The following is a 22,239-nucleotide window of genomic DNA, read 5'->3' on the forward strand; positions in this document are numbered from 1 at the left end:
GAAAAAGCATCAGCCACCAGATGCAACCTTTCTGGTCTGGCTGGGAGCAAGTACTAAAGTAGCAGCTGCTGCATGCTACCTGCAAGGCAACCTGATTGCCCTAGAAGGTCCGACAGGATTGGAGCAGACCATCTGAAGTAACAGAGTCAGAATCTGTGATAAGTGGGGGCATGTCAGAGTTGAGGGATGTCCTTGGGCATCACTGACCTTGAGAATGGATCCAGGGTGAGAAGGTTCAAGCATCTTTTAGGGAAGAATTTCAGGCACCACAAAGTCAAGACTAAGATGATTTAACAAAATAACAGGCCTTTTATATAGAAAGTACCAATAAGGTGGGATGGATGCATGGATGGGTGGGTACATAGATGGTTTCATGCCTGTATGGATATGTAGGTGGGTAGATCGATGCATGGGTAGATGAGATGAGTAGATGTATGGATGCAGAATGGGTAGATAGATAGATAGATAGATAGATAGATAGATAGATAGATGTATGGATGAAAAAGCAAATGGGTTTATGCATGCATGGATGGGTGAATGTGTGGAGAGTAGGGTGGATGGATGCATGGATGGATGAATTGATGGATGGATGACTGTCTGGTTGCATGGATGCATGAATGAATGAGTAGGTAGATGCATGCATGGGTGATGATAGAGGATGGATGATGCATGGCTGCATGTATATATGACCACATAAATGCATGCATGCATGGATGAATGGGTGGGTAGGTGCATGTATGGCTGGGTAGATAGACGATGGATGAATGCACACATTTGTGGACTCTGGGTAGGTGGTTGCATGGATAGATGGATGGACAGACACGGATGGATGGACGGATGGATGGATGGATGGATGGATGGATGGATGGATGGATGGATGGAAGAAAGGATGGATGGAAGGATGGATGGATAGATGGATGGATGGATGGATGGATGGATGGATGGATGGATTGATGGAAGAAAGGATGGATGGAAGGATGGATGGATGGATGGATGGATGGATGGATGGATGGATGGATGGATCTGATGAACTTTGGTGATCAAGGCTTTGATTTGGCAGGGCCAGGTTCCAGGTACTGATGAATGGAAGGGCCTATGTCCCTCTCCTCATCTTTAAAGAACTTCCCTTACTCCAGAAAGAGTTGCCCTGTTACTAGAGAAGGTCCCTGAGTCTGAGAAGCCTGGGGAAGGGTCTTTGGCTCTGGATTAGAGACCCTAACACATTCCTCTCCTGGAAGGATATACAGTAGATGAAGCCAAGTCCAAGTCTAGGATCATGGCAGGGCCTGCCACTGTGGCGTGGGGAGCAGCTGCTTTCCCATGGCTGCCAGTTTAGCCAGGGCAGCATTTGAATAAGAACCAGTTCAGTTTGCTTGCTGCCCTCACCTGCCCAGAAGACTAAGTGGATTGCTTCTCCTTTTGATGTCCTCCATTAAACATGCCTAGACTCCTGCCTTACATAGCTCTCTTGCCCTGCGGTGATGCAGGGCCCATAATACCACTGGCTCAGGATAAGGAGAGATGATCTGACCCTGTGAGCCTCATTCTCCCACTCCATCTCCTGCCCCCACCCCATCCTGAAACACCCTCAGTTGTGGGATTCCCCTGACACCTATGAATCTATCTAGGAGGGTACAGTGCTGACAGATGCCATAACCCCAAGATCTCAGGGAATCAGCAGCCCCCTCTTCAGCTAGCTTCATCTTTTCTGTTACCTCCTGCATTCTGGCCCTTTGGAGACTCTGGAAGACAGAACTGGGTTGTCTTAGAAGCTCATTGGATTCCGCCTTCCATTTGACGGGAGCACCAATAGGAAACAGGGATGGGACTTGGTGATATCTCGGTGTGAACAGGTGGGATGGGTGCTGGTGCGGGGACCAGGTGGCCGTAGTGAGCCCCTCCAGATTTTAGCCGTGGGACCTGAATCTCCACATTATCTTTATGGTAAAAAATCACAGAGTTGAGGGTGAGCTCTTGAGGTCCCACTCTCCACCCAGATCCCTTGGCCCTAGCTGCTCAGCTCTCACCCACTCCTGTCCTGCCTGTCTCAGTAGCCAGTGGAGTCATGCTGGGGTGGACCAGAGCAATGCCAGACTCCTATGGTCTGTGCTATGGGCTCTGAGCCAATATCAAGTAAGGAGGGATACTAGGCTCTCCTCCAGCATTGACCACACTTCCTCCATGGATGCCGGAACTGTCAATCAGTAGTCACTGGGGAAAGCCACTGACTTGGGCACAGAAAGGAGAATTCATCTGGACACCCTCAATGCAAAGCAGGGTGTCCATCTCCAAGGTTGGCGTTTGTATTCTCCTCTCTCTTGGGGCCCTGACGTCCTATTTTCCCATCTGGGGCCCGGCCTGAACTGTTGCTAGAATGACTGGGGTAGATGCTGAGTGTGCACACCAGCCAGGGTGCAGTGTATACACGGAAATGCACACACCAGCCAGGGTGTAGGGTATATATAGGAATGTGCACACCAGCCAGGGTGCAGCGTATACGTGGGAATGAGCACACCAGCCAGGGCGCAGTGTGTATGGGAACGTGCACACCAGCCAGGGTACAGTGTATACACGGGAATGCACACACCAGTCAGGGTGTAGGGTATATATAGGAATGTGCACACCAGCCAGGGTACAGGATATACATGGAAATGTGCACACCAGCTAGGGCGCAGTGTATACATGGGAATGCGCACACCAGCCAGAGTGCAGGGTATACCTGGGAGTGTGCACACCAGCCAGGGTGCAGGGTATACATGGGAATGTGCACACCAGCCAGGGTGCAGTGTATGCATGGGGATGCTTACACCAGCAAGGGCGCAGTGTATACATGGGAATGCGCACACCAGCCAGAGTGCAGGGTATACATGGGAATGCGTGCACCAGCCAGGGTGCAGGGTATACATGGGAATGCGTGCACCAGCCAGGGTGCAGGGTATACATGGGAATGCGCACACCAGCCAGGGTGCAGCATATGCATGGGGATGCTTACACCAGCAAGGGTGCAGTGTATACATGGGAATGTGTGCACCAGTCAGGGTGCAGCGTATACATGGGAATGTGCACACCAGTGAGGGTCAGGAGGGCTGATTTTAGAGCCCAGCAATTTCGAATATGTCAAACTCAAGTAAAACCTAACAGTGAGAAGTTCAGGCTGAAACGAGCCCCGGTAGACCTTTAAAAGATGCTGTTTTCTGCTTTGCAAATTGGAAATCATTCCTCGGGGTAGAAAACACGATAGCAAAGGGTCTGCGAGCTGGAAGCTGCCGCAGAGCCACAGTGTCCGAGTCCCCTAGGTTGAGAAGATCAAAGCCGTGCAGGAAATGGCTCTGGCTTGGGTACGTGGAGCCTGGGTGGCCTCTACCACTCCCCGCCTCTCATCAGGTGCTGATGTTTTATAAGCCTAGGAGTCAGGAGCCCCAAGTTCTCAAGGGCAGGAACTCTGCCCAGGAGATATCATTTCTTTCTCACCCAGAACCAGTCGCAGTGCTCCCCAAGGCTGGAGCACCTTGCTTTAAGCTCCTGTTTATCCTCCAGCTTCTCTCTGAGAGGTCTTTGGCCCTGAAAAGTTTTGCTACATGCTTAGGCCCATGGGTGGGGTCAGGCGCTGTAAGGTGGTCCCTGCTGTGTTGTGTCTCAGGGAAGGCAAAGGCACCCAGCACATAGCTACTGGCTATTCGGCTATCTCTGCCACATAATGCGATGGTATTGCCTTGTCCTTGAGTGCCAACTCCCACTACCCCATTACACAGTAGCTCCGATCAGGGTAAGGGGCAGACCTCCACCAGCACGCCACTGTTTCCCCCACTTAGATTAAGGCGACTCTTTCTCCTCACTGTCTGGGGAACTGCTGACCAGAGAGGGTCGATGACTGGCTCTAGGTCACACAGCAGGTCTGTGGCAGGCCAGGACCAATTCTGCTGCCGTGGGTGCCCGTCGCTGCTTCCTTCGCCGCCCTGCCCCTGAGTAAGCTCCAGCAAGAGCTGCCTGGAACCAGGGAAGCAAGAGTGGTTTTACATATTTGCTAATCGGGTCTTAGAGAGAGAGGAGCCCTGAGCTCATCAGCCAGGAAGGAATCCAATTTGGCTTTTATAGCCCTGGTTATTCACCCTCCATCGTGGGCTCTTTCTCTTTTTTATTAACGCAATCTTCTAGGGGTTGGGGCACTGCAGAGACTGCTGAGCCTCAGGGGTTCCGGTCTCCAGAGCCCCACAGGGCCTTCCAGGCAGTGGCCAGGATGTGATGGGAGGGGGTGACAGGGTGGGCTTTGTGGAACCTTCTGACCCTCCCACCAGGAATACCTGGGAGCATGTTCTAATTTCCACCTTCTATTCGTGCTGCTGGGCATGTTAAGCCTTCATTGTCTTATTTTCTGTGACGCTGAGACTGCTTTAAGGGCTCCAGAGTCTGGGCTGATTGATGGGTCTGGGAGGAGGCTGCACAGGTAGGAGAGGAGAGGAGGAAAGGGGGAGAGGAGGAGCGGCCAGTGTGTGCAGTCCCTTCGGCAGCCAGACAGGGTGGCTCAAAGGATGGCTTCTGCCTCCAGCCTGCAGGAGCTCAATCCAGCCCCACCCTGCAGGCAGCCAGCTGCCTTGAGAGCTGAGGGCAGAGGAGAAATGGTATAGATGAGAGGAGCAGGGCCAGTGGGATGGCTCAGCAACAAAAGGCGCTTGCCTGCAAGCCCGACAACCTGAGTTCAGACCCTAGGACTCACATGATGAGAAAGGCACTGATTCCAACGAGGTGTGCTCTGACCTCCTCATACACACCTATGTATGCACATACACAGTAAATAATCAGATATAATAGTTAAAAAGCACATAGTGTGTGCTGGCCACACAGTAAGGCCCAGCTGATGACAAGGCTCCCACCATTTTATTGAGGGAGAAACATTCCTGCCCCAAACACCCAGCTAGTGGCAGTGCCGGGATTTGAACCCAGGTCTACTAACTACACAGCTGTGCTGCTCAGTTTACCTTTCACTCCTGAAATCAAGCCATGGTTCTTTCGAGTCTCTGATAACCTCTTGTTGTCAGGGGAACAGTCCTGTCCCACTGAGCCCACCATAGGAATCCACAGAACGACAGGAAGGAAGCAGCTTCCGGGCCATGATTGTGAGGTTTCTCTGGGGATTCTGGGGCAGTACCCTGGCTGATATACTGCCCAGGGCAAAGCTTGTTTGCCCAGTATATATTGAGCTGCTGGGTTTATGAGTTGGTGCCCCGTTTCGTCAGCAGCTGTCAGCCTGGGAGGACAACCATCCTTCGTCTACTCAGTCTCAGCAGCCTGTCCTTCTCTGAGAAAAGAGGGGCTCGGGCAGGCTTACCACAGCCCCACCCCTTTCCTCTTCCACTCCTCCTAGGCTTCTAATCAAGCAAGCTGGGGCCCCTCTGAGCCAACAGGATGGAGCCTCCTGGGAGCACATCCGATGGAGATATCTAGGCATCTGCCTCACCTGGGCACAGCCAGCCTGCCCCAGGGATGAGCAGAGGTCTGAGTGGGTCTTGTGGGAGGAAGGATGGAGGGCTCGGAGAAGTAACATCTGCCTTCTCGTAGAGGTCTGAGAGGCGGGGCATTGCCCAGTGAGGGTCTGGAATTTCCTTTTCTCTGCTACTGGGGTTTGACCCAGGGCCTTACACTGGGTAGGCAAGCACTCTCTACTGGTCTGTATCTCCAGCCTAGGACCTGGGTTTCTTGGGGGAAAATTCTGGAACTGCCCTACTACCTAGTTGCTACAGGAGGGTTTCCGACGTCAATCCCACTTTCTCTCTGCTCCTTACCCCATTTGTATGAGAGTTCTCGAGTGAAACAGAGCGGCTGGATATGTATAGATATCAATGTTCTCTGTGAATTTTTTTTCTTCCATAAAATGGGGCCGTTCACATGCCTCTGTTGCAAGGTTGGTGTGAAACTGATGGAAAACGGATGAAAAATCCTGGTGGCACGGTGGATGCAGAACTAATTAAGATGCTATAATTATCTTAACGAGTGTCAGAGATTCCAGCTAAGCTATCCGGCTTTGGCTTCACCCCAGGCGTGTGATTTTGCCCTTTGAGTGTTTTAGCTGTCACCAGTCTCCTAGTTTGAAATGGGGTGTTCTGGTCATGGGAAAGGGCCAGGGATGCTGGGCTACAGGCATCTGGTGAGAGCATCGGGAAGACAGGACAGCAACACCCAGGAGTGTCTGTGACCTCTTCCTTTTCTCTCGCATGAGCTGGGCTCGTGAGAGAGGCAGACCCACAAGCAGAAGAGAGACACAGTGTCCTCTCCAACACAGAAGCAGAGTGGAACCACTTAACTCAAAATATCTCAGTTTGAACTTCTGCCTGAATCTCTCAACCCAAGAGTGAGGGATTCTAAGGGCTCTGAGCTGTTCGTGGACCAGCGTTGAACCAAGGAAGCAAAACACACCGAGTCAGGGAGAAAAAAAGCTGATTAGCTCCTAATTGCCGTTAAATTATATATATACATATATGTGTTTTAAGTAGAATCTGCATGTCTAATGTGAGTTTTTGATTACATTTTAATAGTCTGGCTGGGATGAGGGAATGAAGAAAGAAGGAGTCTGTCATCCCTGGCTAGAAAGAGGGAAATTGTAAACAGAGAGCTTTGGCTTGGGCCTCCTGCCTGGGTGATAAGTGGGGGCACAGACCGGTGTCCACACCGCCCTCCACCACAGGTCCGTTCTCTGTAGACTTTAAACACAGCTTCTCTCTCTACTTTGAATCTGTCTATCATTCCCAGATCTGCCTGTCTCCTGGGGCTGCCGAAAAATTACCCCAGAACCTGGTGCAAAATAGAAAACTTCCAGGCAAGAATCCTGGCCCCACTGCGCTGCTGGGATGACTTTGGGTGCCACGACCCTGCTCACCAGGTCTCAGTTTTCCTGTGTGTGTAATGGAAGTGCTGTATGTGATACGTTTTTTGAAACCCGATTTTATACAGCCCAAGCTGATCTCGAATCTGCAGTGGAGTTGAAGATAACCTTTCAACTCCTGATCCTCCAGCCCCCATCTCCTGAGTGCAGGAATTGAAGGTTATGTGCCGTGGTTTATGGATGCTCGGGATGGAAGCCAGGGATTCGTGAGTATGCAGCAAGCTCCCTACAACTGAGCCACATCCACAGTGCCTTTGCTAAGGCTTTATGTGCTGTGATTTACTTTCTTTTCAAGACTGCTCTCTCTGTCTCAAAGGACCGGGAGTGTCCACTCTCTTTTCTCTCCTATCCCAGTGGTGTACTTTCTTACTGCTGTACCCGTGTCCACTCTCTGTGCTTTGTTTCTTAGAGGCTGGCACTCTCCTCCCCCACCCTGTGTGAATTATCATGACTCTTCGAAGAGGTAAAGACATCTGGGAAAATATGCACACGAGTACACACACACACACACACACACACACACACACACACACACAATTTTTAAATAGCATTTATCTCTAATTCCAAAAGTAAGGCTATACCTGATCATTGCAGAAAATTTGGAAACAGACAAACATAAAAGAGAAAACAAAAATCATCCTTAATCCTCCGGGGCAGTGATAATCATTCTCATTGGTTCTATTTAAAGTACATACATATGAGATTTCTTCCCCACCGTGCCCTCTGGTTATAAAAGTGGGATTTTCCTTCAGATATGGCTTTGAGTCCCAGCAAGACTGGCCTTGAAACTGGTTGCATCAACCAGGCAGGCATGGTAGTTCATGACTTGCACCCCAGCACTTTGGGGGCAGAAGCAGGAAGATCAGGAGTTCAAGGTCATTCTCAGCTATGTAGAAAGTTTGAGGCAAGCCTAAGTTACATGAGACCCAGTGTCAAAGATCACAAGGGAAAAGCTAGAGAGATGGCTCAGTGGTTAAGAGCACTTACTGCTCTTGAGAAGACCTGGGTCCAGTTCCCAGCACCCACATCACTTGACTCCCAGAGAACCCGATACCATTTGACCTTTGTGGGCACTTGCACACACATGATGCACAAAAACTCACACGTGTTGATGTGAACACATACAGGAAGTGTGTTGGCGAGATGGCTCGGGAGGTAAAGGCAAGCCTGTGAGCCGAGTTCAGTCTCTGGAACACACATGGTGAAGGGGAGGGCTGTCCTCTGAATGCCATATGCACCCTGTGGATGAGTGTATGCACACCTACACACACTTGGCGAGGGGGGTGGAGAATAGACCGTAATAAAAAGACAGGATGGGAGAGGGGAAAGCAGGGAGGAAGAGAACTGGGAACCTCCTTTCTTTCTTTGCTCTCCACGAAGGGGTCTTTCTCTTGATTTTTTCCTTCTTTTAAGTCTTGGACACAGAGGGTTCCTCAGTCATTTTCTTTCTTCTCTCCCTTGCATCTGTCTCTCCTCCCATTATTCCACTCCCCTACCTTGCTCTCTTCATGAGTCTAGTCCTTACTCCTCCCCTCCTCCCTCTCCCTCATTTCCTCTGGACTGACAGCATCCTCTTCCTCCGGACTGACCCGCTAATTGAAGCGAAGTGCTCCATGGAACACCCGTGGGAAGAGCGGCATCCTTAACCCCACTGCCTGTGGTCTATCTGGATTAGGAGTCTCCCTCCATCGAGGTGGCAGGCTGTCCCAGCGACACTGAAGGTGGCCTTTGGGCCACCCCGTGGGAGTCCTCACATCTCTCTGAGAGATGCCTAGCCCCTGCCTGCGCTCAGAGGGCTGCCGGTTGCCGGGGCTGCATATTAAGTGATCTAAGCCTGACAAATAGTGGCTGCAGCAACTGCTGTGCGTTCAGGGACGGGGTGGGGATAGACCGAGGGCCCTGTGGCAGACACCTAGTCCTGGCACAGTCCCCTGGGCAATGGCTGAGGGCATTACAGTCTCCAAAGGGGAACAAAAGAATTGTGATTGCCTGACAGACTGCAAAGTACTTCCACCTCTGACCCCGCACTCCATTGAGACAGGAATGGCTGCCTTCATTTTATAGAGGGTAACTCTGAAATTCAGGGTGGCTGCAAATCTTGCCAATGTTCCAGTTGCCAGGACCCAAACCAGGGCCTGTCTGATTCCAGAGATCATTTTGTCTCCCTCCTATCCTGACAAACTCCTGAAGGTGCTTTACAGTTGCTCATTATACACAAGCAGTTGCTATGGAACCACATCTTACACTGGCCTTGAGTTCTGAAGTTGGACAGAGAACGCAGCAAAGATTGAAAAATCACGTAATCACGTATAGCCAGAAGCCTTGGCTGGCTTTTACACACAAGAAGAAATGGTTTTTTTTTCTGTTGCAATTGGCTTATTTTTTCTTTATTATTATGCACATGGCTATTTTGTCTGCATGTATGCATGTGCACACATGTGTGCTTGGTGCCCCTTAGAGTCAGATCAGCTGCAACTGAAGGCACAGATAGTTGTGAGATGCTGTGTGTGTGTGTTGTGAACTGAACCTGGGCCCTCTGCAAGAGCAGTCAGTGGTCTTAATCACTGAACCATAACTCCAGCCCCAGCGACCCCTCTCCCTGTCTTAAAAGCCAAGACCAATTTGCCAGGTGTGCCGGGAGGGGGGGGGCGACACGTGTGTTTCCTGGTCGGTTCCATGTGCTTGGGTTCCTTAGAGCCCAGGGAGCACGTGATTCGATCCCAAGCCAGAACTGGTATCTGCTTGTGGTACTCAGGCTGGGCGAGGCCTCCCTTCTCAAGGCTGTTGACCCATCCTTTTCCCCTAGGCTATGGACTCGGAGGATGACCCCCTGCTGCAGGATGTGTGGCTAGACGAGGAACAGCAGGAGGAGGAGACCTCGGGTGAGGCCTACAGAGGTGTCTCTGGGGCACGGCTACCCTCCGGAGCACAGGGCTGTTGGAGACGCTGGACGCTGCCTTCCAGGCCCCCAGCCTCAGGGTTCTGGAGCACCCTGGGCTGGGCCTTCACCAACCCATGCTGCGCAGGCCTGGTGCTGTTCCTCGGTTGCAGCATCCCCATGGTGTTGTCTGCCTTCATGTTTCTCTACTACCCGCCTTTGGACATCGACATCTCCTACAATGCCTTCGAAATCCGCAACCATGAGGCGTCACAGCGCTTCGACGCTCTGGCCTTGGCCCTCAAGTCCCAGTTTGGATCTTGGGGGCGCAACAGGCGGGACTTGGCGGACTTCACCTCCGAAACGCTGCAGCGCCTCATCTCAGAGCAACTGCAGCAGCTGCACCTGGGGAATCATTCGCGACCGGCATCCCGGACCCCTCGCTCAGCTTCGAGGGTCACCCCTGCCACTCAGAGATCAACAGCCAGTCCGAGTGAACGACATCGACGCCAGGCTCCGCCCCAGGGGGACCAGGCAGCCAATCAGAACCGATCCCGTCGGGGCACCTCGCGTTGGGATTACTCGCGCACGTTTGTGAGCGCCAACACCCAGACCCATGCTCACTGGCGCATCGAGCTCATCTTCCTGGCGCGGGGAGACGCAGAGCGAAACATTTTCACGAGCGAGCGCCTGGTCACGATCCACGAGATCGAGCGAAAGATCATGGACCATCCGGGCTTCCGGGAGTTCTGCTGGAAGCCGCATGAGGTACTCAAGGACCTACCTCTCGGCTCCTATTCCTACTGCTCCCCGCCCAGCTCACTCATGACTTACTTCTTTCCCACCGAGAGGGGCGGCAAGATCTATTACGATGGCATGGGCCAGGACCTGGCGGATATCCGGGGTGAGCAGGTGCACTGATGGCAAAGGACTTCACTGAGCTTTGGCTTGGTCAGAGGGCGTGACGTCAGTGGGGTGTGCAGCAGGGATTGGATAGGAAGAGGGAGAGAAAGCAAGAGAATAGCATGCCACTGGGACTGTGGGACTTTGGCAGTTAGGTTGAGTTCAGAGAGAGAAAGCGTGAAGAGAAACTTGGGGGTGGGGCTGGTTAGAGAGGGCCTGGAAGGAAGTGTATCCTAGTTGAGTTTCTATAGCTGTGATAAAACACTGTAATTAAAAGTAATTTAGAGAGCAAATGGCTTATTTCTTCTTGCACTTTGACCTCATGATATATCATCGAAGGAAGGCAGGGCAGGAACTCAAGGCAGGAACCTAGAGGCGGGAACTGAAGCGGAGGTCATGGAAGACCGCTGCTTACTGGCTTGCTTGTTCAGTTTTCTTTCTTAAATACCCTGGGACCACCTGCCCAAGAATACCGCCGACCCCAGAGGGTGGAGTCCTCTTCTATCAATTAACAATCAAGAAAATGTTCCCACAGGTTTGCCTACAAACAATCTGATGGACCAGGTTTCCAAGTTAAGGTTCCTCTTCCCAGCTTCCCAACTTCCCAGATAACATTAGCTTGTGTCAAACCGCAAAACAACACAAAACACTAGCCAGGACACAGAGAAACATGAAACATGAGGTTTAAAGTATCCTGAGGCGGGGCTTTAGAGAGTAGGGTTTGGGCTGGATGGGGGGCACAGGCAGGACAGGGCTTTAGCAGATGGAGCTACAGGATTACAGACTGAGCCTTGGAATTAGGTGGGCTTCAAACTGGAATCAAAGCGTAATTTGATTAGTGGGAACTGCCTGCTCAGGCAAAGGAGGCTCATCTTTGGGAAGCTGTAGACCCTGTCTCAGATGCTGTAGTGGAAGGAGGGCTGTTGGTGGGAGCTGTGCACTGAGCTCTTTGGATTTCCCTGTCCCCTGCAGGCTCCCTAGAGCTGGCCATGACTCACCCCGAGTTCTACTGGTACGTAGATGAAGGCCTCTCAGTGGATAATCTGAAGAGCTCCCTCCTGCGCAGCGAGATCCTGTTTGGAGCCCCGCTTCCCAACTACTACTCAGTAGACGATCGCTGGGAGGAACAGAGGGCCAAGTTTCAGAGCTTCGTGGTCACCTACGTGGCCATGCTAGCCAAGCAGTCTACGAGGTAAGGAAGTCCAGCGATGCCCGTTTGTGCCTGCCTGTGTGCACCTGTGTGTGGGTAACACCTACCTCTGCTGAATTGTTCTGCTGCTAAATTCAAGGCCTTGCCCTGACACTTCCTAGCAGGAAGTGAGAGCCGGGCCCTGAGGATTTAATTTTAATGCCTTCTTTCAGAGTCACAGAATCCTTCTTATTGTTGAATTACTGGTGACTCAGGAGGAAAACACACCTTGATTTAACATGGAGTTACACAAAGCATCGCTTTACTGGCTTCGTTGGTAACACCAGTGACTGAGAACAGACCAGGGCATCCTCCTGTGCTTTTGTTGTGCGCGTTTTAATTGTATATACATTTAAAGCCCCCCAGGCCATTCTGTCTTACAGAACCTGCTCACTTCTGTTTATCTTCGTGTCTGCCTTTCCTGTTGCTCCTCATTACTTTCTGCGGTTTCATGCTTCCCTCTGGGACCACCTTCTCTGTGTCTGAAGAATTCCTTTTAGTGCTCTCTGAGTGCAGATTTGCTGGTGGTGACTTCTGTTTTGCTCGCCTGCAAAGCACTTTTATTTTATGTTCATTTCTCTAATCGACTTCACTTGTGCGATGTCCCAAATTGGCAGCTGTGTTTGTTCTCTGTCTTAAAGATGCCGCTCCACTGTCTCACGGCTGCCATCGTTTTCCGTAGAGAAGTTAGCCACAACTCTTTCTTGTTGCTCCTTTAGTTTATTGAGAATTTTTATTATGCTTGTTCATTATGTGTGTGGGCACATGCATGCCCCTGTGTGCATGTGGAAGCCAGAGGACAACTTGCAGGAATTTGTTCTCTCCTTCCACTTAGGTGGGTTCCAGAACTCTTGTCAGACTTGGCAGCAAGCTCCCTTACCCACCGAGCCGTCTTGTCTGTCCATTGCTGCTCTCTTAAAACAACTGTTTTTCCTCTCCTTTTATTTTTTTATTTATTTTTATTGAGCTCTACATTTTTCACTGCTCCCCTCCCTGCCTCTTCCCTCCCCTCTCTCAAGGTCGCCATGCTCCCAATTTACTCAGGAGATCTTGTGTTTTTCTACTACCCATGTAGATTAGATCCATGTATGTCTCTCTTAGGGTCCTCATTGTTGTTCTAGATTCTCTGGGATTGTGATTTGTGGGCTGGTTTTCTTTGCTTTATGTTTAAGAATCACTTATGAGTGAGTACATGTGATAATTGTCTTTTGGGTCTGGGTTACCTCACTCAAAACGATGCTTTCTAGCTCCATCCGTTTGCCTGCAAAATTCAAGATGTCATTATCTTTTTCTGCTGTGTAGTACTCCATTGCGTAAATGGACCACATTTTCCTTATCCATTCTTGGGTCGAAGGGCATTTAGGTTGATCTGTCTGTTTTTGAAATGTGTGTGTTTTACCTGTGTGCATTCGTGTGTATCATGTGTGTGCTGTGCCACCATGTGAGTGCAAGAACCTGAACCCAGGTCCTCTGCAGGCACTGCCAGTGCTCGAAACCATTGAGTTCTCTCTCCGGCTCCCTTCCCCATAAGACACTCTGTAAAGGAAGGATAAATGTATGTATACACAGCAAATGACTCATTTAACTTTCGGCTTTTTTTTATCTAATTCATCAAAGTAAGAAAGTCAGAGATCTTTTCTTTTTGGCTATTGTAAATGAGGCTAAGGAAATAAAAAAAATTGTTGAGTTGTAATTGGCACGTGACCAACTGTATATACTTACATTTCAATCCTAACACATTCACCGTCAAGATCGTGAATTTCCCAGCGCATTTCCTTATGTCCACTGACAGCCATCTCATTCTCCACCCTGCTTCCAAGCTGCTTCCCAGCCCCAACCCAAGCAATCAGTTTCCGTTTTTGTTTTGTTTAATTTTACGTGTATGAGCGCTTGTCTGCATGTATTTAAATGCATCACGTGCATGCAATGCTCTAAGAGGCCAGAAGAGGGCATCTGTCTCCCTGGAACTGAAATTACAAACATGGGCCAGCTGTCAGGCGGGTACTGAGATTTGAACCCAGGTCCTCTGCTAGAGCAGACCTTGCTCATAACTACCGAGCCACGTCTCCAGCCCCTACTTTATGCTTTCTACCATTATGCATGGTAGACATTCCTTTTCTAAAATTTTGTATACATGGTATGTTATATTCTCGTTTGATGGAGTTCATTCATTCTTTCTAGCCAGTTTGAATTGTACCCATGTTTTTACCATATTTCAACAGTTTATTGTTGAACACAGAATAGTACTCCATTGTACAGAGGTCATGTTTTGTTCATCTCTTCGCTCATTGGCAAGTGTTTGTGTTGCTTCCAGGTTGAACCATTACAGCTAAAGCTCCCGTGAGTGTTGGTATATACATTTTTGTAGGGACAAATACTTTTTGCCTTAGAGAAACGCCTCATAGCCAAATGACTGAGCAATCATGGTGGGCCTATGTTTAACTTAAGAGACTTCCGGAGTTCTCCAACGTGGTTGTCCCACTTGGTCTTCCCACCCGTGATGTGTGGTATTCCAGTCCTCTCATGTCCTCGCTAATGCTTGCTGTCATGTTCTAACGTGCTGCTCTGTCACTGTAATAAGCACCAACTCTAACCAGCATGGGGAGGAAAGAGTTAACTTTGTTTTACTCTTCCAAGTGGCAGTCCATGGTGGGAGCTCGAGACACTGGAGGCAGGAACTGAAGCAGAGGCTATGGGGGATCACAGCCTGACTTGCCCTCGGGCTCCCAAGACCACCTGCCCAGGAGTGACACTGCCCACACTGGGCCCTTCCACAGCAAGAATCAAGGAGACACCCAAGGACATGCCTATAAGTCAATCTCATAGAGAAATTTCAGTTGAGGTTCCCTCTGACTCTAGTGTGTCAGGTTGACAAAAATAAAACAGCACATATAGATAGTGCAGTTTTTAAACCGTTGTTAATTTAGAAAGGATGGAAGAAAGGAAGGAGAAGGAAGGAGGGAGGGAGGGAAGAAGGAAGGAAGGAAGGAAGGAAGGAAGGAAGGAAGGAAGGAAGGAGGGAGGAGGAGGAAGGAAGGAAATGGCTGTTCTATTAGACCTGTGGCTCTGGCTCCCTCTTTGGACACCATGGACACTGCACAGACATACTACTCACACCTACATACAGGCAGACACTTATACACGTAAATAAAAACAAATCTTTTTAAAGTCTCTTCACCCTCTCTTTCCACATCTTCCCTGGGCCTTGGGGATGGCATGGTGCCTGTGGCTGGGTACTTTACAAACACTTACTCTTTGTGCGTTGACCAAATGTGCGTGTCTCTGCTCACCACTGTCCTCTCGTGCTACTTTCAAGTTTTCCCACTTCCTACTGTGACACTCGTTTTGAGTTCCCTTTTGAGCATGGAACAAGATACAGGTTCAGGTTTATTATTTTTACGTGAGCATCTGGTTATCTCTGTGTCATTTGTTGGAGGTTTCTTCTTTTTTCGTTGAATTGCCTTTGTACCTTGGACTAAAACTTACCGTCTACATTTGTGTCTGTTTTGAACCTTCTGTCCTACTTCATGGATCTGCACTTTAGAACAACATAGCCATGAGCATCATAGCTTCATACCAACGCTTGTTTTTCTGTTTTGGTTTTTCCTTCAGTGCTAGGGGTTGAGCCCAGGGTGTTGCGTTTGCCAGGCAAGCACCCTATCACTGAGCTGCATCCTGACACAGGAGAATTATGGTTCAGCCTGTGCTGCTGAGTATGTACAAGTACAGCCTGGATAATTTAACAGGATCCTGCCTCAGATTTAAAAAGTAAATTAAAAATAGCTGGGACTGTAGTTCAGGGGTAGAGAATGTGTTTAGCAAACGTGAAGCCCTGGGTTCAATCCCAAGTACCAGGAGACAGAAAAGTCTGCTGGACTCTTGAATGTGATTGGCACCTTAAAATACTGCATCTTTGAAACTATGAACATGGTACATCTAATGTCGTTTTTCATTTTGTCTCTAAGAAGTTTCTATTTTCTTGCTCCTACAATAATATAATTTTAAAATTTACTCTCCAGCTGTTAATGTATAACTTAAATTTATAATGTCCTTTGTGTTCTACGACCTTGTCAAATTTAGGGGTTTCTGTTGTTGCTGCTTTGTTTTTCAGGTTCCGTTGGCTTTTCTACACAGATAAGCATATATTAAACTGACGAAGACAGATCTATGTTTTCTTTTCCAGTATAGATACATTTCATTCCCCGTTTGCTTGCCCGATTGCACTGGCTAACACCGTCAGACCCTAGTGCTGAATAGATGGAATGAGGAATTTTTTTATTTCTTCAGGATGAATTATTTCTTATGCTTTTATTTTAATCCTATTTTTTAGCCATAACTCCCAGTGGCTACTTTAGGATTTATAGTGTACCTCCTTAAGTATCACAGTGTATCTTTGAGATGGTAACATAGCACACAGTTATAGCCTTCTGGGTCTCCTGTGGCCTCCACACTACTGTGCGCCATGTTCTTTGTCAGGAACCCCACACAACCTTATTATTTTTAAGTGGCCAGTTTTCTTTTGTAGAGATACACGAAAATGTTGCATTTCTTGCTTGTGGCATTTTCATTTCTAGTGCAGATCCTCCTTCCTGCACGTGCTCATCTTCCTTGGCCTGAGGGGCCCCCTCAGCATCTTCAGTATGTAAGTGTACCAGAGGCAATTTCTGGCTTGTATAGCGGACAGAGTTTTGATTTTGCCTTTGCTTTTGAAATGTATTTTTGCTGGGTATAGAATTCTGGGTTGGGTTTCCCCTGAGTGTCCGTGAATGCTGCTGTGCTGGATCCGACTTCCGTGTCTCACCAGACGTCTGCCATCTTTCTTCTCTTTGCTCTGCGGTATGCGGCATCTCTTTTCCCTCTGTCATTTTTTCTCCTGTGAGAGTGTCGGAGCAGCTCACGTGTGATGCACACTGTTGTCCATGTATTTGTTTGGTCTTCGGAGCTCATGGTTCGGCTTCTTGGACCGACAGGCTCACCGTTTTCATCAAGTTTGAGGAATTTGCCAGCGCCTGGAGACTCTAGTGACTGATGCGCAAGTCTGTCCTGAGTACAGCAGCGCTGTCCAGGCGCCTGCCCTAGAGCCACAGCGCTGTCCAGGCGCATGCCCGGGAGCCACACCGCTGTCCAGGCGCATGCCCGGGAGCCACAACTCTGTCGAGGCGCCTGCCAGAGAGCCACAGCGCTGTTGAGGTGCCTGCCCAGGATCCACAGCGCTGTCCAGGCGCATGCCCAGGAGCCACACCGCTGTCCAGGCGCATGCCCGGGAGCCACAGCGCTGTTGAGGTGCCTGCCCCGGGAGCCACAGCGCTGTTGAGGTGCCTGCCCCGGGAGCCACAGCGCTGTTGAGGTGCCTGCCCCGGGAGCCACAGCGCTGTTGAGGTGCCTGCCCCGGGAGCCACAGCGCTGTTGAGGCGCCTGCCCCGGGAGCCACAGCGCTGTTGAGGTGCCTGCCCAGGATCCACAGCGCTGTCCAGGCGCATGCCCGGGAGCCACAGCGCTGTTGAGGTGCCTGCCCCGGGAGCCACAGCGCTGTTGAGGTGCCTGCCCCGGGAGCCACAGCGCTGTTGAGGTGCCTGCCCCGGGAGCCACAGCGCTGTTGAGGCGCCTGCCCCGGGAGCCCGGGAGCTACAGCGCTGTTGAGGCGCATGCCCGGGAGCCACAGCAACTACTTTATCTCTTATCTCAGAGGATCACAGTCCTCTGTGGTCTGGTGTCCATAGTCCAATTTCATGTTTTCTCATATCTTAAAAGTTTTTAGATAGATTTATTTTTATTTTTTATGTGTGTGAATGTTTTACCTCCGTGCATATAAGTGCACCACGTGAGTGTTTGTTGGATCCCCTGTAACTGGGGTTATGGATGGTTGTGAGCCACCATATGGTTACTGGGGATCACAACCCAGGTTCTCTGCAGGAGCACACGTGCTGTAACCACTCAGCCACCTCTCCAGCCCCCCCCCTTTTTTTTTTTAAATGTTTTTGTGGTTGCAGTGGTAAGGCCAGTCCAGATGTCAAGCCGCCGCCCCAGCGCTGCTGAAAATGTCACTCTTGCTTGCCTTTTAAAGCAGCTTGGGTGCCAGAAAGATTGCTCGGTGGCTAAGAGCATGCAGTACTCTTCCAGAGGATGTGGGTTCAGGTCCCAGAACGCACACCAGGTGGCTCACAGTCACCTGTAATTCCATGTCCAGGAGATCTGAAGCCTTCTGTGAGCCTCTGTGGGTACCCACACATCCATGGCACACACAAAGAAACACACACGCAAATACAACAAAAATAAATCTTAAAAATACAGTTTGGAGATGGCTGGGTATGGTGGTTGTGCCTTTAATTCCAGTATTCATGAGGCAGGGCCAGAAAGACTACCGTGAGTTCAGGTCTAGCCTGGTATACATAGCACCTTCTAGCCAGCCAGCAATACATAGTGAGACTCTGTCTCACAAAGCTAAAAATAAATAAAATACAGTTTGGGGTTGGGGAGATAGCTCAGTGGCTAAGTGTTTGTTGCCTGAGTGTGAGGACCAGGATCGGCTCCCCAGAACCCACATAAATGCCAGGTGACTGTCACAGCCCACCTGTAATTCTAGAGCTTGTAAAGTGGAGATGGATCCCCAGAGCGAGCTGGCTAGCCAGTCTGTAGTGCCAGAGGACTCTGGGTTCACTTGAAAATGAATATGGCTGAGAGCACCATCAAGGAAGACTTTCTACATCAACATTAGCTTCCACACCCACCCAGACGCAAGTGCATCTGCACACACGTGCACTCACACCCATACGAGCAGGCACATACACACCACATCCACATTCACATGACAGAAGGCAGTTTGATCATCCTGGTCGGGTCTCTTGTGGTAAATAACTTGCAGTGCGCACACACTGAACAGCGGTGTAAAATGGGATTATCTGGAGCCGGTTTGATTGCCTTCAGAGTCTGCTGTGGACTGTTGAGAACTGAAGGTGACATAAGGGTTGGTTGTCACTGATTATTATTGGTGTAGAATGGTGGCTCTCAACCTCAGCTGTCCATTGCATCCCCTGGGAGATCTGGGGGAGGGGAGAAACACTTGATTCAGCTCCACCCAAGAAATTAAGGTTTAATTTGCTTGGCATCAGGCCTAGATATTAAGACTTTTGGAAGCTCAAGTGATTTTAATGAGCAGTCGAGGTAAAGAGCCGTGGATGAAGGGCACAGCTCCGGCTCTCAAGTGTCACAGTCATCTTCAATCTCTTCCTTGTATTTCCTTTCTCCACGGCCTCCCTCCACCAGCAAAGTCCAGGTCCTCTACGGGGGCACAGACCTCTTCGACTACGAGGTGCGCAGGACCTTCAATAACGACATGCTCCTCGCCTTCATCAGCAGCAGCTGCATCGCAGCCCTGGTCTACATCCTCACGTCCTGCTCAGGTACGGCATCCCGGAAGGCTCATGTGAGCCAGCGTCTTCTCTCCCTGCAGCACGCGCCAGCCTGCTCAAGCGTTCAGGATTGCCTCAAATCTGGCTTGTCGGTGCTGGGCCGGATGATGCCCAGACACCATGACAACTTGGTGCAGGGGCATCTGGAATATTCTTAGACTGTTATGGATTACTCAAGAGTCTACTCTATGTACCACATCAGCCTCCCTCATCTTCCTCCCCACCACTACCACCTCCTCACGTGCACTAGCTGCCTCTAACGGCTGCTTGTATACAGTAGGTGCGTGCTCTTGCCCAAGTGAGCCAAGATAGAAAACTGGACAAGGCACGCAATCATCCATGCAGCAAATATTCATTGTGCACTAGCTATATGCCCGATGTCCTGACGCCTCTGGATCCAGTGATGAACCGGACATAGGTTCTGCACAGTGGGACTGCTAATCCCCTCAGGTGACACACAATATAAAACACTCACAATTCTCTTGTCTGTGAGGTTGTCTGGAAGAGGTCCCATCTGCCACACAGGCCTTCTGCCCAGGCTCTTCTCTAGGAATGAAGGGCTTCAAATTCTGCCAATTGTCCCTCCACCTGGCTGGGAGCAGATGGAGTGGTGCGGGGGGGGGGGCCAGGATGAGGGGCTGAGGTCATGGTTACTGAAGGGGGCCTGTGTTCTGTGAGGGTCCTGCCATGGCCCTTCTGCTCCCCCACTGCCCAGTGTTCCTATCCTTCTTCGGGATTGCCAGCATCGGTCTCAGCTGCCTGGTGGCCCTCTTTCTCTACCACGTGGTCTTTGGAATCCAGTACCTGGGCATCCTCAATGGAGTGGCTGCCTTTGTGATTGTGGGCATTGGTGAGTTCTCCCAGCCGCGGCACAGGACTCCTGCTTCCCCAAGAAGGTATCCTGGGTGGGGATGAAGGTGGTGGGAACACAACTCAACTTTGGAAGAGCGGTGGGTGGGGTCAAAAAGCATAATGGATGGGGCTTGAATTCAGTGAGTGTGGCCAAGGAGTCTGGCACAGGTGGATCTTCAGACTTTGTGGGTAGATCTTGGAGACTTAGTGGGGTCAAGGAGCATGGTAGGTGATGCTAGGCCACAGTGGGTGGGACTTGGAGACACTGGGTGAGGCCAAGGAGTCTGGTGGGTGGGGCTTGGCCTCAGGCCAGGGCCAGTCCGGTAGGATAGGCCTCCTTAAGCTGGGAGCTGCCAGACTGCCCCACACCTGGCCTCAGGGACACAGCAGCAGGGCCTGAGCTAAGCTGCCCTCTGGCCGGGCCTCCCTCCTGCAGGTGTGGATGATGTCTTTGTGTTCATCAACACCTACCGCCAGGCCACCCACCTGGAGGACCCCCAGCTGAGGATGATCCACACCATCCAAACAGCAGGCAAGGCCACCTTCTTCACCTCGCTGACCACGGCCGCTGCCTACGCAGCCAACGTCTTCTCCCAGGTGGGAAGCCTGCCCCAAAGTCCCTGTCCTGGCTTCTCATCTGCCCACACATGGCTGACTCCTGACCCCAGCACCTTCATCTCAGGGCCCTTGCTGTGACCCCGAAGTCCATCTCTTTGATCCCATTCCAAAACCAACAAGTGGGTCGGTTACAGCCGTACCGTTAGTTGTTGGTGCTTGCAAATAGGTACCCCGCCAGGGCCCTGGAGAACCCGGCAGGTTCTGAAGCTCTATCCATATGATCTTTACAACCCAAGATGAAAGTATAGCCACCATCTCTTTTCTTCCTAGAACAGAAACTGGGGCCCAGAAAGGTAAAGTGACCCTCATGGTCACACAGCTGGTAAATGGCGACCCCTCTACAGTCTCCTCGCCCCTGGCCTGAGCTCTCTCCCTGGCCCTTCATGCCCCATTTTCATCCCTCATACAGTTGGTCTGTCTGTCTCCCTCTCTCCTTTCTCTCCTCTCCTCCTCCTCTCCCCCTCTCTCCTGCTGCTGCTCTCACTCCCATATTCCTGAGAGAGCCCTGTGTATCTCTGAGAACATCTTTGAGAGACTCCGTGACCTGGCCCCGTAGCCCACATAAATCTCTCTGGGCTTTAGTCTCTCAGTGGGTGTTCTAGAGCTGAGATGAAGAGGTGGCGAGGTGGTTTTATAAACTTCAATCTGCCTGCTCATTGGTGAGGGTTTCCTCCAATCGCCACGGCCCCGGGCAGGTTCCTGTGGGATTTTTGGGGATCCTGTATCCTGCTTCCATTGTTGGATACCAAACTTCCCTTCCTTCCCATCCACCAGCAGCTTGGTTTTGGGGGATGTGTCTTGACTTGGGTAATAGCCGCCACCGGACGGTTACTCTGGCGAGGTGCTGTTCCCAGCTGGCTGCAGGTAGACCCAAGCCTCTGCCCTCGGGTGGAGCAAGCTCTTCCTCTGCTGCTGTGTCCAGTAGAGCCCCAGCTTCTGGCATCCTCCAGGCCTGGCGCTATTGTTTTGCAGCCAAACCGTTCCTACTTTATCCTGGAGAGAGCCAGCTTTGGGTTGTCTCTGGCCATAGAGACAGCTCAGCCTAGCCATCGTCCTGTCCTTGTGCCTCCTGGTTGCAGATTCCAGCTGTGCATGACTTTGGCTTGTTCATGTCCCTCATTGTGACCTGCTGCTGGCTGGCTGTACTGTTCACCATGCCTGCGGCCCTGGGCCTCTGGAGCCTCTACCTGGCACCCCTGGAGAGCTCGTGCCAGAGCAGGTGAGTTGCCTGCACCCTTCACCTCCTGAGTAGCCACAGCACCCAGCCCTCTCTTTCCAAACCTTCTGGACTTCTGTGTGCTCGGCCCTGGGCTAGGCGGAGACAGGGAAGGAACAGCTGTTGCCTGGCATCCATTTGTGGTCACATGTGGACAGGAGGTGGGTGCCCTCATGGACCAACCATCTTTAGCCACCATTGCCCTCAAGGGCCCAAGGACCTGTGTCCTCTTACTCTGCCTTTCATGGAAATGTGGACCCTGACCTAGTACATAGGGTATCTTAGGGCAAGCAGCTC

General features: G+C 50.8%; 1 protein-coding gene across 1 annotated transcript in view; it reads left to right on the forward strand.

Annotated features, from left to right (window-relative positions):
* The window catches only part of Disp3 (dispatched RND transporter family member 3), a 46,896-nt gene that overhangs the window by 7,383 nt on the left and 17,274 nt on the right, over positions 1–22,239 (forward strand). The window contains exons 2-7 of the mRNA XM_087906876.1: positions 9,684–10,659; positions 11,631–11,850; positions 19,111–19,247; positions 19,972–20,106; positions 20,545–20,705; positions 21,806–21,945. Of these exons, the coding sequence (XP_087763002.1) occupies positions 9,687–10,659; positions 11,631–11,850; positions 19,111–19,247; positions 19,972–20,106; positions 20,545–20,705; positions 21,806–21,945 (1,766 nt within the window). The 5' untranslated portion in view covers positions 9,684–9,686. The remainder of the gene's footprint in view (positions 1–9,683; positions 10,660–11,630; positions 11,851–19,110; positions 19,248–19,971; positions 20,107–20,544; positions 20,706–21,805; positions 21,946–22,239) is intronic.

Source organism: Myodes glareolus, chromosome 6, assembly GCF_982192425.1.
Source record: "Myodes glareolus chromosome 6, mMyoGla1.1, whole genome shotgun sequence".
NCBI lineage: Eukaryota > Metazoa > Chordata > Mammalia > Rodentia > Cricetidae > Myodes > Myodes glareolus.